Raw genomic sequence first — 18,495 nt, forward strand, 5'->3', positions numbered from 1 at the left:
AGCTAACTGACTGACAGGTCTGTGGTGGAATAGGCCCAGCTAACTGACTGAGGTCTGTGGTAGAATAGGCCCAGCTAACTGACAGACAGGTCTGTGGTAGAATAGACCCAGCTAACTGACTGACAGGTCTGTGGTAGAATAGGCCTAGCTAACTGACTGACAGGTATGTGGTGGAATAGGCCCAGCTGACTGACTGACAGGTCTGTGGTGGAATAGACCCAGCTAACTGACTGACAGGTCTGTGGTGGAATAGGCCCAGCTAACTGACTGACAGGTCTGTGGTGGAATAGACCCAGCTAACTGACTGACAGGTCTGTGGTAGAATAGGCCCAGCTAACTGACCGACAGGTCTGTGGTGGAATAGGCCCAGCTAACTGACTGAGGTCTGTGGTGGAATAGACCCAGCTAACTGACTGACAGGTCTGTGGTGGAATAGACCCAGCTAACTGACTGACTGAGGTCTGTGGTAGAATAGACCCAGCTAACTGACTGACAGGTCTGTGGTGGAATAGACCCAGCTAACTGACTGACAGGTCTGTGATGGAATAGGCCCACCTAACTGACTGACAGGTCTGTGGTAGAATAGGCCCAGCTAACTGACTGACAGGTCTGTGGTGGAATAGACCCAGCTAACTGACTGACAGGTCTGTGGTAGAATAGGCCCAGCTAACTGACTGACAGGTCTGTGGTGGAATAGACCCAGCTAACTGACTGACAGGTCTATGGTGGAATAGACCCAGCTAACTGACTGACAGGTCTGTGGTGGAATAGGCCCAGCTAACTGACTGACAGGTCTGTGGTAGAATAGGCCCAGCTAACTGACTGACAGGTCTGTGGTAGAATAGGCCCAGCTAACTGACTGAGGTCTGTGGTAGAATAGGCCCAGCTAACTGACTGAGGTCTGTGGTAGAATAGACCCAGCCAACTGACTGAGGTCTGTGGTAGAATAGACCCAGCTAACTGACTGACAGGTCTGTGGTAGAATAGGCCCAGCTAACTGACTGACAGGTCTGTGGTAGAATAGACCCAGCTAACTGACTGAGGTCTGTGGTGGAATAGGCCCAGCTAACTGACTGACAGGTCTGTGGTGGAATAGACCCAGCTAACTGACTGACTGAGGTCTGTGGTAGAATAGACCCAGCTAACTGACTGACTGAGGTCTGTGGTGGAATAGACCCAGCTAACTGACTGACAGGTCTGTGGTGGAATAGGCCCAGCTAACTGACTGACAGGTCTGTGGTAGAATAGGCCCAGCTAACTGACTGACAGGTCTGTGGTAGAATAGGCCCAGCTAACTGACTGACAGGTCTGTGGTGGAATAGGCCCAGCTAACTGACTGACAGGTCTGTGGTGGAATAGGCCCAGCTAACTGACTGACAGGTCTGTGGTAGAATAGGCCCAGCTAACTGACTGACAGGTCTGTGGTAGAATAGGCCCAGCTAACTGACTGACAGGTCTGTGGTGGAATAGGCCCAGCTAACTAACTGACAGGTCTGTGGTAGAATAGGCCCAGCTAACTGACTGACAGGTCTGTGGTAGAATAGGCCCAGCTAACTGACTGACAGGTCTGTGGTGGAATAGGCCCAGCTAACTGACTGACTGAGGTCTGTGGTAGAATAGGCCCAGCTAACTGACCAACAGGTCTGTGGTGGAATAGGCCCAGCTAACTGACTGAGGTCTGTGGTAGAATAGGCCCAGCTAACTGACTGACAGGTCTGTGGTAGAATAGGCCCAGCTAACTGACTGACTGGCAGGTCTGTGGTAGAATAGGCCCAGCTAACTGACTGACTGGCAGGTCTGTGGTGGAATAGGCCCAGCTAACTGACTGACTGGGGTCTGTGGTGGAATAGGCCCAGCTAACTGACTGACAGGTCTGTGGTGGAATAGACCCAGCTAACTGACTGACAGGTCTGTGGTGGAATAGACCCAGCTAACTAACTGACAGGTCTGTGGTAGAATAGGCCCAGCTAACTGACTGACAGGTCTGTGGTAGAATAGACCCAGCTAACTGACTGAGGTCTGTGGTGGAATAGGCCCAGTTAACTGAGTGACAGGTCTGTGGTAGAATAGACCCAGCTAACTGACTGACTGAGGTCTGTGGTAGAATAGACCCAGCTAACTGACTGACTGAGGTCTGTGGTGGAATAGACCCAGCTAACTGACTGACAGGTCTGTGGTAGAATAGGCCCAGCTAACTGACTGACAGGTCTGTGGTAGAATAGGCCCAGCTAACTGACTGACAGGTCTGTGGTAGAATAGGCCCAGCTAACTGACTGACAGGTCTGTGGTGGAATAGGCCCAGCTAACTGACTGACTGAGGTCTGTGGTAGAATAGGCCCAGCTAACTGACCAACAGGTCTGTGGTGGAATAGGCCCAGCTAACTGACTGAGGTCTGTGGTAGAATAGGCCCAGCTAACTGACTGACAGGTCTGTGGTAGAATAGGCCCAGCTAACTGACTGACAGGTCTGTGGTGGAATAGACCCAGCTAACTGACTGACAGGTCTGTGGTGGAATAGACACAGCTAACTGACTGACTGGTCTGTGGTGGAATAGGCCCAGCTAACTGACTGACTGGGGTCTGTGGTGGAATAGGCCCAGCTAACTGACTGACTGACAGGTCTGTGGTGGAATAGGCCCAGCTAACTGACTGACAGGTCTGTGGTAGAATAGACCCAGCTAACTGACTGAGGTCTGTGGTAGAATAGGCCCAGCTAACTGACTGACAGGTCTGTGGTAGAATAGGCCCAGCTAACTGACTGACAGGTCTGTGGTAGAATAGGCCCAGCTAACTGACTGACAGGTCTGTGGTAGAATAGACCCAGCTAACTGACTGACAGGTCTGTGGTGGAATAGGCCCAGCTAACTGACTGACAGGTCTGTGGTAGAATAGACCCAGCTAACTGACTGAGGTCTGTGGTAGAATAGGCCCAGCTAACTGACTGACAGGTCTGTGGTGGAATAGACCCAGCTAACTGACTGACAGGTCTGTGGTGGAATAGACCCAGCTAACTGACTGACAGGTCTGTGGTGGAATAGGCCCAGCTAACTGACTGACAGGTCTGTGGTAGAATAGGCCCAGCTAACTGACTGACAGGTCTGTGGTAGAATCTGATTATGGAGAAGCCTGTACTGTACCTCAGCGTCCTGTATCTTATTCTTCAGAGACTGCTGCAGGAAGTTGAAGGCATATTCCTGAGTGTTGGCCTCCACCATCAGCTCTCTGGCCTCGGTCAGCTCCATCTGGTAGAAACACAGATAGGATCAGCTCTCTAGAGACATCGTCCATGTTTCAACATTTAGGAAACATCCATCAGTGCTTGACTTGAACTGAAATAGGTACGGTTTATATGTAGGTGTAGGAGCTAACATTCTATAACAGGAGCTGAAGCAGTAGGAGATTTGAGGCGCTGGTACATTCAAATTTTAGTACTTTTATCCAGAGTGACTTACAGGGGAAATTAGGGTTAAGTGCCTTGCTCAAGGGCACATCAATAGATGTTTCACCTAGTCAGCTGAGGGATTCAAACCAGCAACCGTTCAGCTACTGGCCCGATGCTCTGAACCTGAACTATTTGAGTGTCAGTGAAAAGGAGGAGCTTCTATCCAGCTCCATTAAAGAGTCTCAGAGGAATATACACAGTGTAGTTTATGTGTAGTCCAGTTATACACAGTGTAGTTTATGTGTAGTCCAGTTATACACAGTGTAGTTTATGTGTAGTCCAGTTATACACAGTGTAGTTTCTGTGTAGTCCAGTGGTACACAGTGTAGTTTCTGTGTAGTCTGGTTGTACACAGTGTAGTTAATGTGTAGTCTGGTTGTACACAGTGTAGTTTATGTGTAGTCCGGTTGTACAGTATAGTTTCTGTGTAGTCCAGTTATACACAGTGTAGTTTCTGTGTAGTCCAGTTATACACCGTGTAGTTTATGTGTAGTCCAGTGGTACAGTATAGTTTCTGTGTAGTCCAGTGGTACACAGTGTAGTTTATGTGTAGTCCAGTTATACACAGTGTAGTTTATGTGTAGTCCGGTTGTACACAGTGTAGTTTCTGTGTAGTCCAGTGGTACAGTATAGGTTCTGTGTAGTCCAGTTATACACAGTGTAGTTTATGTGTAGTCCAGTTATACACAGTGTAGTTTATGTGTAGTCCAGTTATACACAGTGTAGTTTCTGTGTAGTCCAGTGGTACAGTGTAGTTTATGTGTAGTCTGGTTGTACACCGTGTAGTTTCTGTGTAGTCCAGTTATACACAGTATAGTTTCAGTGTAGTCCAGTTATACACAGTATAGTTTCAGTGTAGTCCAGTTATACACACTATAGTTTCAGTGTAGTCTGGTTGTACACAGTGTAGTTAATGTGTAGTCTGGTTGTACACAGTGTAGTTTATGTGTAGTCCGGTTGTACAGTATAGTTTCTGTGTAGTCCAGTTATACACAGTGTAGTTTCTGTGTAGTCCAGTTATACACCGTGTAGTTTATGTGTAGTCCAGTGGTACAGTATAGTTTCTGTGTAGTCCAGTGGTACACAGTGTAGTTTATGTGTAGTCCAGTTATACACAGTGTAGTTTATGTGTAGTCCGGTTGTACACAGTGTAGTTTCTGTGTAGTCCAGTGGTACAGTATAGGTTCTGTGTAGTCCAGTTATACACAGTGTAGTTTATGTGTAGTCCAGTTATACACAGTGTAGTTTATGTGTAGTCCAGTTATACACAGTGTAGTTTCTGTGTAGTCCAGTGGTACAGTGTAGTTTATGTGTAGTCTGGTTGTACACCGTGTAGTTTATGTGTAGTTCAGTTATACACAGTATAGTTTCAGTGTAGTCCAGTTATACACCATGTAGTTTCTGTGTAGTCCAGTGGTACACCGTGTAGTTACTGTGTAGTCCAGTGGTACACAGTATAGTTTCAGTGTAGTCCAGTGGTACACCATGTAGTTTCTGTGTAGTCCAGTTATACACAGTATAGTTTCAGTGTAGTCCAGTTATACACCATGTAGTTTCTGTGTAGTCCAGTTATACACAGTATAGTTTCAGTGTAGTCCAGTTATACACAGTATAGTTTCAGTGTAGTCCAGTTATACACACTATAGTTTCAGTGTAGTCCAGTTATACACAGTGTAGTTTATGTGTAGTCCAGTTATACACAGTGTAGTTTATGTGTAGTCCAGTTATACACAGTGTAGTTTATGTGTAGTCCAGTTATACACAGTGTAGTTTCTGTGTAGTCCAGTTATACACAGTGTAGTTTATGTGTAGTCCAGTTATACACCGTGTAGTTTCTGTGTAGTCCAGTTATACACAGTGTAGTTTATGTGTAGTCCAGTTATACACCGTGTAGTTTATGTGTAGTCCAGTTATACACAGTGTAGTTTATGTGTAGTCCAGTTATACACTGTGTAGTTTATGTGTAGTCCAGTGGTACACAGTGTAGTTTCTGTGTAGTCCAGTTATACACCGTGTTGTTTCTGTGTAGTCCAGATGAACCCAGTGTAGTTTCTGTGTAGTCCAGTAGCCTACCTCCATAACTCTGAAGCGTTCCGTCATGGCCGTGTTGTCTCTCTCCAGCTCTACCATCCTCATCCTCATCCTGCTCATCTCCATCTTGGATTGATAAGGAGACAGGACATTACGTTAGCTTCAGGAACCTCTTTTACTAGCCTGGGTACCAGTCTGTTTATGTCGTGATACCACTCCTTGTCATGCAAAACCTGGTTTGGAGTGGCATGACGTCACAAACAGACTGGTACCCAGGCAACATCTTCACTGAGATCAAATCAGATATCTGACACAGAGCATTCTGGGTAGTATAGTCCATCATGCTACACACCTGCAGGGTACTGTTGGTTCTGAGAAGGTCCTCATTGTTCACCAACAGGCTTCTCATCTCCAACCTGATCTGGTTCCTCTCCTTGTCCATCTCTATGCTCTCCGCCTCCAGGAACTGGTTCCTCTGTGGAAAGGACACGGAGGATATGAAGGAGGGAGGGAAAGAGGGGCGGGGAGGGGGGAGAGGGAGGGAGGGAGAGAGGGAGGAAGGAAGGAGGGGGGAGAGAGGGACGGGGAGGGAGGAGAGGGAAGGAGGGAGGGAGGGAGAGAGTGAGGGAGAGGGAGGGAGGAAGGAGGGGGGGAGGGGGGAGGGAGAGAGGGAGAGGGAGAGGGAGGGAGGAAGGAGGGGGGGGGGAGGGAAGGAGGGAGAGAGAGAGGGAGGAAGGAGGGGGGAGAGAGGGACGGGGAGGGAGGAGAGGGAGGGAGGGAGAGAGTGAGGGAGAGAGAGGAAGGAGGGGGGAGAGAGGGAGAGGGGGGAGGGAGAGAGGGAGAGGGAGGGAGGAAGGAGGGGGGAGAGAGGGAGAGGGGGGAGGGAGGAAGGAAGGAGGGGGGAGAGGGAGGGAGAGAGGGAGGAAGGGGAGAGAGAGAGGAAGGGGAGAGAGAGAGAGAGAGAGAGAGGAGAGAGAGAGAGAGAGAGAGGGAGAGGGAGAAAGAGAGAGAGTGTGTCTTCATACTGCACCTTCTGACAGGCATCCAGCTGCCTGGTCAAGTCCTCGATGAAGTCTCTCCTGTTGGGCATAGCGACAGACGACACAGGGGGCCGCATGGGGAGTTGGCTTGACATCACCTGGAAGAACCAGAGGTCAGTCTACAATACTGATACACCTTACACTATAGTCAACAGCTGAGAAGGGGTCAGTCTACAATACTGATCGTTTTCTTTAACCCTGTATTACTGCTCTGACCACACACCTGCTGGTCCCTCCTCCTGATTGTGTCGTAGGTTGAGAAGGGTGCCCGTGGGGCGGTCACAGTCCGGGTGAAGGAGAGCACAGGGCTGGTACTCCTGCTATTGTAGCTGTTGAACAGGTTCAGCTCTGATGTGGCTGGAGACATCACCTCCTGCATGTAATCGAGTGGGAGAAGAGGGGAGGAGAGGGGAGGAGAGGAGAGGAGAGGAGAGGAGAGGAGAGGGGAGGAGAGGAGAGGAGAGGAGAAAGGAGAGGAGGAGAGGAGAGGAGAGGAGAGGAGAGGAGAGGAGAGGAGAGGAGAGGAGAGGAGAGGAGAGGAGAGGAGAGGAGAGGAGAGAGGAGAGAGAGGAGAGGAGAGGAGAGGAGAGGAGAGGAGAGGAGAGGAGAGGGAGTAGAGTACAAAGGAGGAGAGGAGAGGAGAGGAGAGGAGAGGAGAGGGGAGAGGAGAGGAGAGGAGAGGAGAGGAGAGGAGAGGAGAGGAGAAAGGAGAGGAGAGGAGAGGAGAGGAGAGGAGAGGAGAGGAGAGGAGAGGAGAGGAGAGGAGAGGAGAGGAGAGGAGAGGAGAAAGGAGGGGAGGGGAGGAGAGGAGAAGAGAAGAGAGGAGAGGAGAGGAGAGGAGAGGAGAGGAGAGGAGAGGAGAGGAGAGGAGAGGAGAGGAGGAGAGGAAGCAGATAGAGAAAGGAAGACAAACAGGTAAATGGGCTGTACATAATATCATGATTCTATGCTCTCTAAGACAAACAAGATATTAGTAAAATTGTTGTTTCTATACCACATAATCCCATTTTGCTGAGTGTTTTACCTTATACTCTGACATCCGGTACATGCCAGAGTTGTAATCCGTGGAAGCCGCTGTAGCGTAGGGACTGTTGAACACCCTGGGTGGACTCTCAAAACCTCCCAGCTAGACAACACACACACAGAAACATTCCATTGATAAAAGAAATCAATAAAAACATGAATATTCTTAAAACGATGTCTTTGACAATGCTATGCCAAGGATTCACCACTAGCGAAATGGGCATATTATCCATGGTTAATTCAATATGGATTTTAATATTGATATTACTGTAAAGCCTGTTGTACACCAGCAGATGGCGCTCAATCATAAAGGCCAGGTCTAAGGTGGCTCACGCTATGCTCCTACAGTACATTTTGGAGCAGACAGACAGGTGGAGCAGACAGACAGGTGGAGCAGACAGACAGGTGGAGCAGACAGACAGGTGGAGCAGACAGACAGGTGCTGATCACACTACCTGTCTGAGCTTTATCTCAGTGTAATTAGATGGAGGTGACAACCTGTCGTCCCCTTGGCCCCTATTCCCCATCTCAGCCCCTGGTGATCCCTGGCAGCCCTGGCCCCTGGAAGCCCTATTACTGTCCCTCAGCCATGTCTGATTCCCCTGGCCCCTGGAAGCCCTATTACTGTCCCTCAGCCATGTCTGATTCCCCTGGCCCCTGGAAGCCATATTACTGTCTCTCAGCCATGTCTGATTCCCCTGGCCCCTGGAAGCCCTATTACTGGCCCTCAGCCATGTCTGATTCCCCTGGCCCCTGGAAGCCCTATTACTGGCCCTCAGCCATGTCTGATTCCCCTGGCCACTCGAAGCCCTATTACTGTCCCTCAGCCATGTCTGATTCCCCTGGCCCCTGGAAGCCCTATTACTGGCCCTCAGCCATGTCTGATTCCCCTGGCCCCTGGAAGCCCAACTACTGTCCCTCAGCCATGTCTGATTCCCCTGGCCACTGGAAGCCCAACTACTGTCCCTCAGCCATGTCTGATTCTCCTGGCCCCTGGAAGCCCAACTATTGTCCCTCAGCCATGTCTGATTCTCCTGGCCACTGGAAGCCCTATTACTGGCCCTCAGCCATGTCTGAATCCCCTGGTCCCTGGAAGCCCTATTACTGGCCCTCAGCCATGTCTGATTTCCCTGGCCACTGGAAGCCCTATTACTGGCCCTCAGCCATGTCTGATATTCCTGGCCCCTGGAAGCCCTATTACTGGCCCTCAGCCATGTCTGATTCCCCTGGCCCCTGGAAGCCCTATTACTGGCCCTCAGCCATGTCTGATTCCCCTGGCCACTGAAAGCCCAACTACTGTCCCTCAGCCATGTCTGATTCCCCTGGCCACTGGAAGCCCAACTACTGTCCCTCAGCCATGTCTGTTCCCCCTGTCCCCTGGCAGCCCTATTACTGTCCCTCAGCCATGTCTGATTCCCCTGGCCCCTGGTAGCCCTATTACTGGCCCTCAGCCATGTCTGATTGCCCTGGCCCCTGGAAGCCCTATTACTGGCCCTCAGCCATGTCTGATTCCCCTGGCCCCTGGAAGCCCTATTACCGGCCCTCAGCCATGTCTGGTTCCCTTGGCCCCTGGAAGCCCTATTACTCCTGGCCCCTAGCAGTGCTGGCCCCACCATCACCCCTGAATGAAATCCTTGGCTCCTGGAGGCCCAAGCCTCAACCTTGTCTTATTCCCCTTGGCCCCAGTACCAGCCCCAAGTGGCCCCAGGCCTCTGTTCCTCACCCTGTCCGACATGGTGTCCCAGTCCCGTGAGGCCAGAGATTCCAGGGACCCGTGATAGTTTGTCCCGAATCTGGAACTAGCGTTGTCCCAACGGGAACTGTTCTTGGGTTCCATACCGTTCCCGTTCTCTCCACCAAACGTTCCATTTGTATCCCTGGATCCGTTCGCCGTCACGTCTCCACTCAGGTACAGTTGGTATTTAGGGTTCTGGTGGACTTTGACGGAATTGGATCGCTCGTCTTCAGATGGGGGGCTTTCAGGCCTCTTGTTGGGATTAAAGTCTGATTCCTGGAGGAGGAGGAGAATATATTAAATCTATGGATGGAGGGATGGAGAGGGGGGAGAGAGAGGGGGGAGAGAGAGAGGGGGGGGAGAGAGAGAGAGAGAAAGAGTATAGTATAGCTGTTGACAGACAGGCACAGCGCAGCACAGCGCAGCATAGCGCAGCACAGCGCAGCATAGCGCAGCACAGCGCAGCACAGCGCAGCGCAGGGAGCATTTGATGGTATTTGAAGGTGCCGTATGTTCTGGAGAGAGATCTGAAATTGTATCATGTGCAAATCAAACCAGTGAATTCCACTGAACAGACATGCAATGGTGTGATGTGAACATTAGCAGCATGTACAGTACAGCAGAGTGGTGACATCATCAACACACACATGACATAGCATGCTACAGCTCATTATGCCTAAGTATCTCCTGTTAGGAACAAGCCATTAGTTGGAGTTTGATATGTTAGATGCAAAGGTTAGGGTGCAGATGGACCGCTATTGGACACACATGCACAGGCGGATGCACAGGCGGATGGACAGGCTGATGGACAGGCTGATGGACAGGCTGATGGACAGGTGGATGCACAATTGTGTTGACTGCTGTTGTTGTGGACAAACAGACAGACAGACAAGACAAGACAAGACAAGACAAGACAAGACAAGACAAGACAAGACAAGACAAGACAAGACAAGACAAGACAAGACAAGACAAGACCAGACAGACAGACAGACAGACAGACAGACAGACAGACAGACAGACAGACAGACAGACAGACAGACAGACAGACAGACAGACAGACAGACAGACAGACAGACAGGCAGACAGGCAGGCAGGCAGGCCATGCTGTGGGATCTTCATACGGAGCATGATCACGGGGTGGACGTGGTCTCGGATGCCAAGCAATCAGTGATTGGTGTAATCAGTTCTTGGCCCTTATAAAGCCTATCTAGAGGTCTACTTACCGAACCCATTCCAGAGCCTGCCATGGAGCCAGCCTGGCTCTGGCCCTGACCCTTCTGGGAATGACTGTCTGAAGGACTGCTGGGTTGTGGTGAGCCTGTCTTTGCCCCCTCAAGGTCGGGCTGAGACTCCATGGATGGAGGGGTTAGTTTGATAGAAGGTACCGGTTTCTGGCTCTCTACGGTGCTGCTGCTGCTGTGAATGGCTGGGTTGGACTGGGAGGTGGACTTGGCTGTGGACAGCCTGACTGGGCTCTGGGTCTGTACTGTGGTACTACTGGGAGTGGCTGTGTTTGGGTTGGACCGGGAGTTCTGATAGGCCAGTACCTCCACAGTTCTGGCTGTGGATATCCTGATTGGCCGGTTAGAGTCTTCAGGCAGGGATCCGCCTATTGACAGAACTGGTGAGCCGTTTTCATTGGCTGACGAGGGTTCGCCGTTCTCTGAGCCTGAGAACTTGTGGATCAGGTCCTTGACACTCCTAGAGCGGGTTAGGCTAGATCCTCTGGACAGCACCGTCCTCTTATTGGTTCTCCAGACCTTCTCTTCCTCCTCCAATGAGCTGCTCTGGCTCTTCCTGAGACCCCGTAGAGACGGAACCTCAGCGGGGGACAACGTCCCTCTGGTAGGGCCGTTACTGTTGACTGAATCTCTGCCTTGCTCTGCAGTCGCGCTACGGTTGCTAGGGTTGCTACGGTGGCTACGGTTGCTATGGTTGTTATGGCTGGACCCTCTCCTTGTCTCTTTAACGGCATCGACTTCCTAAGAGAGAAATCTATGGTTTCAGCACAGGCACAGTGGGTGAGGTTTCCCCTACATACAGATCTAGAATCAGCTTCCCCTTCCCCAATCCTAAACTTAACCATTAGAAGGGGAAATGCAAAAACTGACTCAAGATCAGCATTTTAGGGGCAACTTCACCCTACTCCCATTAGTGGGAAAGTGGGTTGATCTTGGCATGTAACGAGGATGTCGTTCTGGAACATTTACTCTGGATTAAACTCTTGTTGTTTTCATTAGCTGTTACATACTTCTTCCTTTAAAGGTCAGTAGCAGAAAGGGCAAAACCATTCCTGCATATAGTATGAAATATCCCTCTTCCCAATTCACTCATGGCTGGACAGGAGAAACAATGACTGATATCACGGAAGAACAATACAGCAGAAAACGCCCTGCTGTGGTGAGGAAGGAGTCAACCATTAGAGTCATCCACTAGAGTCATCCACTAGAGTCAACCATTAGAGTCATCCATTAGAGTCATCCATTAGAGTCATCCACTAGAGTCATCCATTAGAGTCATCCACTAGAGTCATCCACTAGAGTCATCCACTAGAGTCATCCATTAGTCATCCATTAGAGTCATCCATTAGAGTCATCCATTAGTCATCCATTAGTCATCCATTAGAGTTAACCATTAGAGTCATCCACTAGAGTCATCCATTAGAGTCATCCATTAGAGTCATCCACTAGTCATCCATTAGAGTCATCCATTAGTCATCCATTAGTCATCCATTAGTCATCCATTAGAGTCAACCATTAGAGTCATCCACTAGTCATCCACTAGAGTCATCCACTAGCTCGTATCTGATCCAGAACTGTGTGTCTTGAGTTAATCCTCAATACACTCTGAGAGGTGACAGAGATGTAACAGGTTATCTATTACAGCTCCCAGCTACATTACAGCTCCCAGCTACATTACAGCTCCCAGCTACATTACAGCTCCCAGCTACATTACAGCTCCCAGCTACATTACAGCTCCCAGCTACATTACAGCTCCCAGCTATATTACAGCTCGCAGCTACATTACAGCTCCCAGTTAGAGGATAACAGTCTTACTCAGTAACCCACAGAGGACATAAGATGGTGTGATAGTGTGTCCATTAAAGACTGTCTCTCTCTCCATCACCCTTCATTCTGAACCAGAGACCTCAGACCTCCAGTATACTGTCTCTCTCTCCTTCACCCTTCATCCTGAACCAGAGACCTCAGACCTCCAGTATACTGTCTCTCTCTCCATCACCCTTCATCCTGAACCAGAGACCTCAGACCTCCAGTATACTGTCTCTCTCTCCTTCACCCTTCATCCTGAACCAGAGACCTCAGACCTCCAGTATACTGTCTCTCTCTCCATCACCCTTCATCCTGAACCAGAGACCTCAGACCTCCAGTATACTGTCTCTCTCTCCATCACCCTTCATTCTGATCCAGAAACCTCAGACCTCCAGTATACTGTCTCTCTCTCCATCACCCTTCATCCTGAACCAGAGACCTCAGACCTCCAGTATACTGTCTCTCTCTCCATCACCCTTCATTCTGAACCAGAGACCTCAGACCTCCAGTATACTGTCTCTCTCTCTCCATCACCCTTCATCCTGAACCAGAGACCTCAGACCTCCAGTATACTGTCTCTCTCTCCATCACCCTTCATTCTGATCCAGAGACCTCAGACCTCCAGTATACTGTCTCTCTCTCCATCACCCTTCATCCTGAACCAGAGACCTCAGACCTCCAGTATACTGTCTCTCTCTCCATCACCCTTCATCCTGAACCAGAGACCTCAGACCTCCAGTATACTGTCTCTCTCTCCATCACCCTTCATCCTGAACCAGAGACCTCAGACCTCCAGTATACTGTCTCTCTCTCCATCACCCTTCATCCTGAACCAGAGACCTCAGACCTCCAGTATACTGTCTCTCTCTCCATCACCCTTCATCCTGAACCAGAGACCTCAGACCTCCAGTATACTGTCTCTCTCTCCATCACCCTTCATCCTGAACCAGAGACCTCAGACCTCCAGTATACTGTCTCTCTCTCCATCACCCTTCATCCTGAACCAGAGACCTGAGACCTCCAGTATACTGTCTCTCTCTCTCCATCACCCTTCATTCTGAACCAGAGACCTCAGACCTCCAGTATACTGTCTCTCTCTCCATCACCCTTCATTCTGAACCAGAGACCTCAGACCTCCAGTATACTGTCTCTCTCTCCATCACCCTTCATCCTGAACCAGAGACCTCAGACCTCCAGTATACTGAGCTGAAAATGATCATGTTAGTTTGTCTAATTTAATTACATTATCACATTATGTTTTCCATGCTTAGGGGGATTAGAGAGTCGAAAAGCTACAAATTCACATTATATAAGCTCTATCTATCTCTGTGTGTGTGTGCGCGCGCGCGTGCGTGTGTGTGTGTGTGCGTGCGTGCGTGTGTGTGTGTGAATTAAAGAGATAGCTGTGGTGTCGATGTGTCAAGGTGAACCCAGGCATATGAAATGAAACGGGCCCCAACGCAAAGCAGAGGACACACACACGCACACGCACGCACGCACGCACGCACACACACACACACACACACACACACACACACACACACACATACACATACACACACACACAAACCCACTTCTCAAAATGGTGTTCCATTCCAACACCGATAGCAGTGACCAAAAACAAATAATTTTCCATTTAGCCAAATTAGCTACTTCAATTAATAATCAAATAGCTGCAATTACATTACGCTAAAGCTAGCGCTAATGCTACTTATAGAAATGAAGTGGGCAGCGTCCAGCAGCTGCTATGGCTATGGAAATTAGGCCTAAACTCTAATCCTGGTCCTGGGTCTCACCTTGCATCCTCCCCCAGGGAGAGGTAGTGGCGGCTGGGGACCACAGGGCCGGTTGGAGGGCCTCTCTGGGGGGGTTAGGATCATTTCTAATCACCTTGGTATTTACTATATTTACAGGCCATGCAGGGATAAAGCATTTAAGCCCCCATTTTTAATGTTATTATTTTTAGCTGAAACCATGAGCTGAGTAAGTGATGTGTTAAATATGTAACACATTGTAACACATGGTAGACACGGTTGGGGTCAATTTCATTTCATTTCAGGCAATTCAAGAAATAAACTGAAATTAGGAAAATTGGAAATTGTATTTTCAGTTGACTTCCTGAATTGACTGGACGGGAAATGGAATATATTCTAACCCTGCTGATGAGTAAATAGATTTGTTTCAAAGTTAGGCCCTTATTCCCACTATGAGACAGGAAGAAGAGTCAGATGAGCTAGGTGACTTTTAAAATTCACATTACATTCTTGCCTTTTCCTTTTGTTGTGACTGGCAACCCGATATCTCAGTAGCCAGTAGGGATTATTTTCCCCCGAAAATATACCAAGATTCAATACCGGGAATATTCATATTTATCGAGAGAGTCCTGGGAAATACCGCAAAACAAATCAGAAGTGCCCATTTAAAGTATTTCAAAACACATTGCTGGGGTTTTCCCCAAATTGGCTTGGCTGTGCCACTATGCATAGCCGCAGGAAGTAGGGGTGCTGAGGGTGAAATATATACAGTACCAGTCAAAAGTTTGGACACACCTACCCATTCAAGGATTTTTCATGATTTATTTTACTATTTTCTACATTGTAGAAAATAGTGAAGACATCAAAACTATGAAATAACACATATGGAATCATGTAGTAACCCAAAAAAATTTAAACAAATCAAAATATATTTTATATTTGAGATTCTTTAAAGTAGCCACCCTTTTTCCTTAATGACTGCTTTGCACACTCTTGGCATTTTCTCAACCAGCTTCACCTGGAATGCTTTTCCAACAGTCTTGGAGTTCCCACATATGCTGAGCACTTGTTGGCTGCTTTTCCTTCATTTATTTAAAACTATTTCCTCTCTTCATCTCCCTGTTATTCATGAGCTGATCTGCGATCTGTATAATCAGCAACTAGTAGTTGCCAAATGTCGTTGATTTTCTGTAATTTGTTGGAGGTTGTCTATCAAGTGAATTGTGCACAGGCCTATCAAATGTGTGACTGTCTGAGTCACAATGTCAGCTCAAAGAGGCACACGTTCTTTTATAGGTTATACTGTAGGGGTTTCCTGTAGAGTTTATTAACTGCAGTCGGGTCATGTGTGCAGTCTGCCAGTGTCAATTATGCATGTGCTTTGAATTCATGGCGACTTAGTTTGAAGTAAATACACTACACTAGCAACTTAGTTTGAAGTAAATACACTACACTAGCGACTTAGTTTGAAGTAAATACACTACACTAGCGACTTAGTTTGAAGTGAATACACTAGACTAGCGACTTAGTTTGAAGTGAATACACTAGACTAGCGACTTAGTGTGAAGTAAATACACTAGACTAGCGACTTAGTTTGAAGTAAATACACTACACTAGCGACTTAGTGTGAAGTAAATACACTACACTAGCGACTTAGTGTGAAGTAAATACACTACACTAGCGACTTAGTTTGAAGTGAATACACTAGACTAGCAACTTAGTGTGAAGTAAATACACTACACTAGCGACTTAGTTTGAAGTAAATACACTAGACTAGCGACTTAGTTTGAAGTAAATACACTAGACTAGCGACTTAGTGTGAAGTAAATACACTACACTAGCGACTTAGTGTGAAGTAAATACATTAGACTAGCGACTTCGTTTGAAGTGAATACACTAGACTAGCGACTTCGTTTGAAGTAAATACATTAGACTGAAGGTGAAATGAAAACAAGAGCCCTTTCCTCTACTGACCTTTAAAGGAAGAAGTATGTAACAGCTAATGAAAACAACAAGAGTTTAATCCAGAGTAAATGTTCCAGAACGACATCCTCGTTACATGCCAAGATCAACCCTCTTTCCCACTAATGGGAGTAGGGTGAAGTTGCCCCTAAAATGCTGATCTTGAGTCAGTTTTTGCATTTCCCCTTCTAATGGTTAAGTTTAGGATTGGGGAAGGGGAAGCTGATCATAGATCTGTATGTAGGGGAAACCTCAGGCTAGTGCCACATTGGGGAAAATGTTGTAATTTCTTGTCATTTAATTTTGTGGGAAAATGTGAAGAGTGTTCCCGGGACAGAGATCCCGAGATCCCAGATACCCCACGTTAATACTCACTTTTAATAGGCACTTTTCTTCTCAAATATTAATTTTACACCATTGAATAATACAAATAAAACTGTATTACACTCTCATGAAAACTCACAGCATTCAAATTCACACTCATTACATTACATTTTAGGTTCGAGACAAAAAACACAGAGTTGTTATATTTTATTTATTTAACTAGGCAAGTCAGTTAAGAACAAATTCTTATTTACAATGACGGACTAGGAACAATGGGTTAATGTCAGCTCGGGGATTTGATCCACCAACCTTTGGGTTACTAGTCCAATGCTCTAACCACTAGGCTACCTGCCAACCCATAAACAGTAGGTTTCAAACAGCATGTCTTCAATGTTAGCCTATAAATAATTTACGATTAACCCTCTCCTATGAATATTAAAGTACAGTAGACTTACCTTACAACATTACAACAAACTAGACTTCATTTTTATAGAGGAGACAGACCCCTATGTTCAGACTGAGGGCTGTCCCCATAGAGGAGACAGACCCCTATGTTCAGACTGAGGGCTGTCCCCATAGAGACAGACCCCTATGTTCAGACTGAGGGCTGTCCCCATAGAGGAGACAGACCCCTATGTTCAGACTGAGGGCTGTCCCCATAGAGGAGACAGACCCCTATGTTCAGACTGAGGGCTGTCCCCATAGAGACAGACCCCTATGTTCAGACTGAGGGCTGTCCCCATAGAGACAGACCCCTATGTTCAGACTGAGGGCTGTCCCCATAGAGTAGACAGACCCTTATGTTCAGACTGAGGGCTGTCCCCATAGAGCAGACAGACCCCTATGTTCAGACTGAGGGCTGTCCCCATAGAGCAGACAGACCCCTATGTTCAGACTGAGGGCTGTCCCCATAGAGTAGACAGACCCCTATGTTCAGACTGAGGGCTGTCCCCATAGAGGAGACAGACCCCTATGTTCAGACTGAGGGCTGTCCCCATAGAGACAGACCCCTATGTTCAGACTGAGGGCTGTCCCCATAGAGACAGACCCCTATGTTCAGACTGAGGGCTGTCCCCATAGAGTAGACAGACCCCTATGTTCAGACTGAGGGCTGTCCCCATAGAGACAGACCCCTATGTTCAGACTGAGGGCTGTCCCCATAGAGACAGACCCCTATGTTCAGACTGAGGGCTGTCCCCATAGAGTAGACAGACCCCTATGTTCAGACTGAGGGCTGTCCCCATAGAGACAGACCCCTATGTTCAGACGGAGGGCTGTCCCCATAGAGGAGACAGACCCCTATGTTCAGACGGAGGGCTATAGAGGAGCCAGAGACCCCCACCCTCGCTCTCAGCTCTATTCCTCAGTGGCTCCAGCACATAGCCATATGGTGCAGAGTTAGGGTCACAGATCTCATACAATCCTGTACTACTGTAAATCCTGTCTGCCTGTGAATGTACCGTATGTGTGTTAAGGATGGTGCCGCTAATACCGTCGCTAATATAATATTCTCACTAATTCTGACTCCTCTCTATGATCCACAGTTTCATCCCTGGTTAGGGATTATTGGCCTCTAAACATAACAACATCTCGCAAAAGCCTGTTTTAATTGATATTGTTTACAGATGGTTTGTCATGGAGGCCAATGCCTTTCAATATCATCAGAAAAATGACTCACGATACACAGTTAAATGTGTGTGTGTGTGTGTGCGTGTGTGTGTGTGTGTGTATCCGCATATATATGTCAAACAAGCTAAAAGAAGTCAAATTCTTCATTATTGTAAAAATAATAGGAATGAACCAATTAGTGATAAATAGTGGCCTGGCTGTTTGACATGCATATATTTTTTATAAAGGATGACACGGTAAGGAGCATTCAGCCCCTGGCAATCTGGTTGGCAATATGGTGTGTTGTCCTTCTCCTTGTAAATAACATTGTTTCTCTGCCACCAGTGACTACTCTGTTCTGCTCTGCTCTGTTCTGTTCTGCTCTGTTCTGCTCTGTTCTGTTCTGCTCTGTTCTGCTCTGCTCTGTCCTGCTCTGTTCTGTTCTGTTCTGTTCTGCTCTGCTCTGTCCTGTTCTGTTCTGCTCTGTTCTGTTCTGTTCTGCTCTGCTCTGTCCTGTTCTGTTCTG

General features: G+C 47.9%; 1 protein-coding gene across 4 annotated transcripts in view; it reads right to left on the reverse strand.

Annotated features, from left to right (window-relative positions):
• LOC115149555 (cingulin-like protein 1) overlaps positions 1 to 18,495 on the reverse strand; it is a 68,553-nt gene that overhangs the window by 17,163 nt on the left and 32,895 nt on the right. For 3 of the 4 annotated variants that reach the window (XM_029692512.1, XM_029692510.1, XM_029692511.1), the window contains exons 4-11: positions 10,495 to 11,253; positions 9,260 to 9,547; positions 7,538 to 7,639; positions 6,737 to 6,886; positions 6,504 to 6,611; positions 5,826 to 5,948; positions 5,516 to 5,599; positions 3,138 to 3,242 (exon numbers count right to left, since the gene is read on the reverse strand). In XM_029692512.1, coding sequence (XP_029548372.1) covers positions 3,138 to 3,242; positions 5,516 to 5,599; positions 5,826 to 5,948; positions 6,504 to 6,611; positions 6,737 to 6,886; positions 7,538 to 7,639; positions 9,260 to 9,547; positions 10,495 to 11,253 — 1,719 coding nt within the window. The remainder of the gene's footprint in view (positions 1 to 3,137; positions 3,243 to 5,515; positions 5,600 to 5,825; positions 5,949 to 6,503; positions 6,612 to 6,736; positions 6,887 to 7,537; positions 7,640 to 9,259; positions 9,548 to 10,494; positions 11,254 to 18,495) is intronic. The other variant, XM_029692513.1, reaches the window with a different exon arrangement.

This window comes from Salmo trutta, chromosome 15 (assembly GCF_901001165.1).
Source record: "Salmo trutta chromosome 15, fSalTru1.1, whole genome shotgun sequence".
Taxonomy (NCBI): Eukaryota; Metazoa; Chordata; class Actinopteri; order Salmoniformes; family Salmonidae; genus Salmo; species Salmo trutta.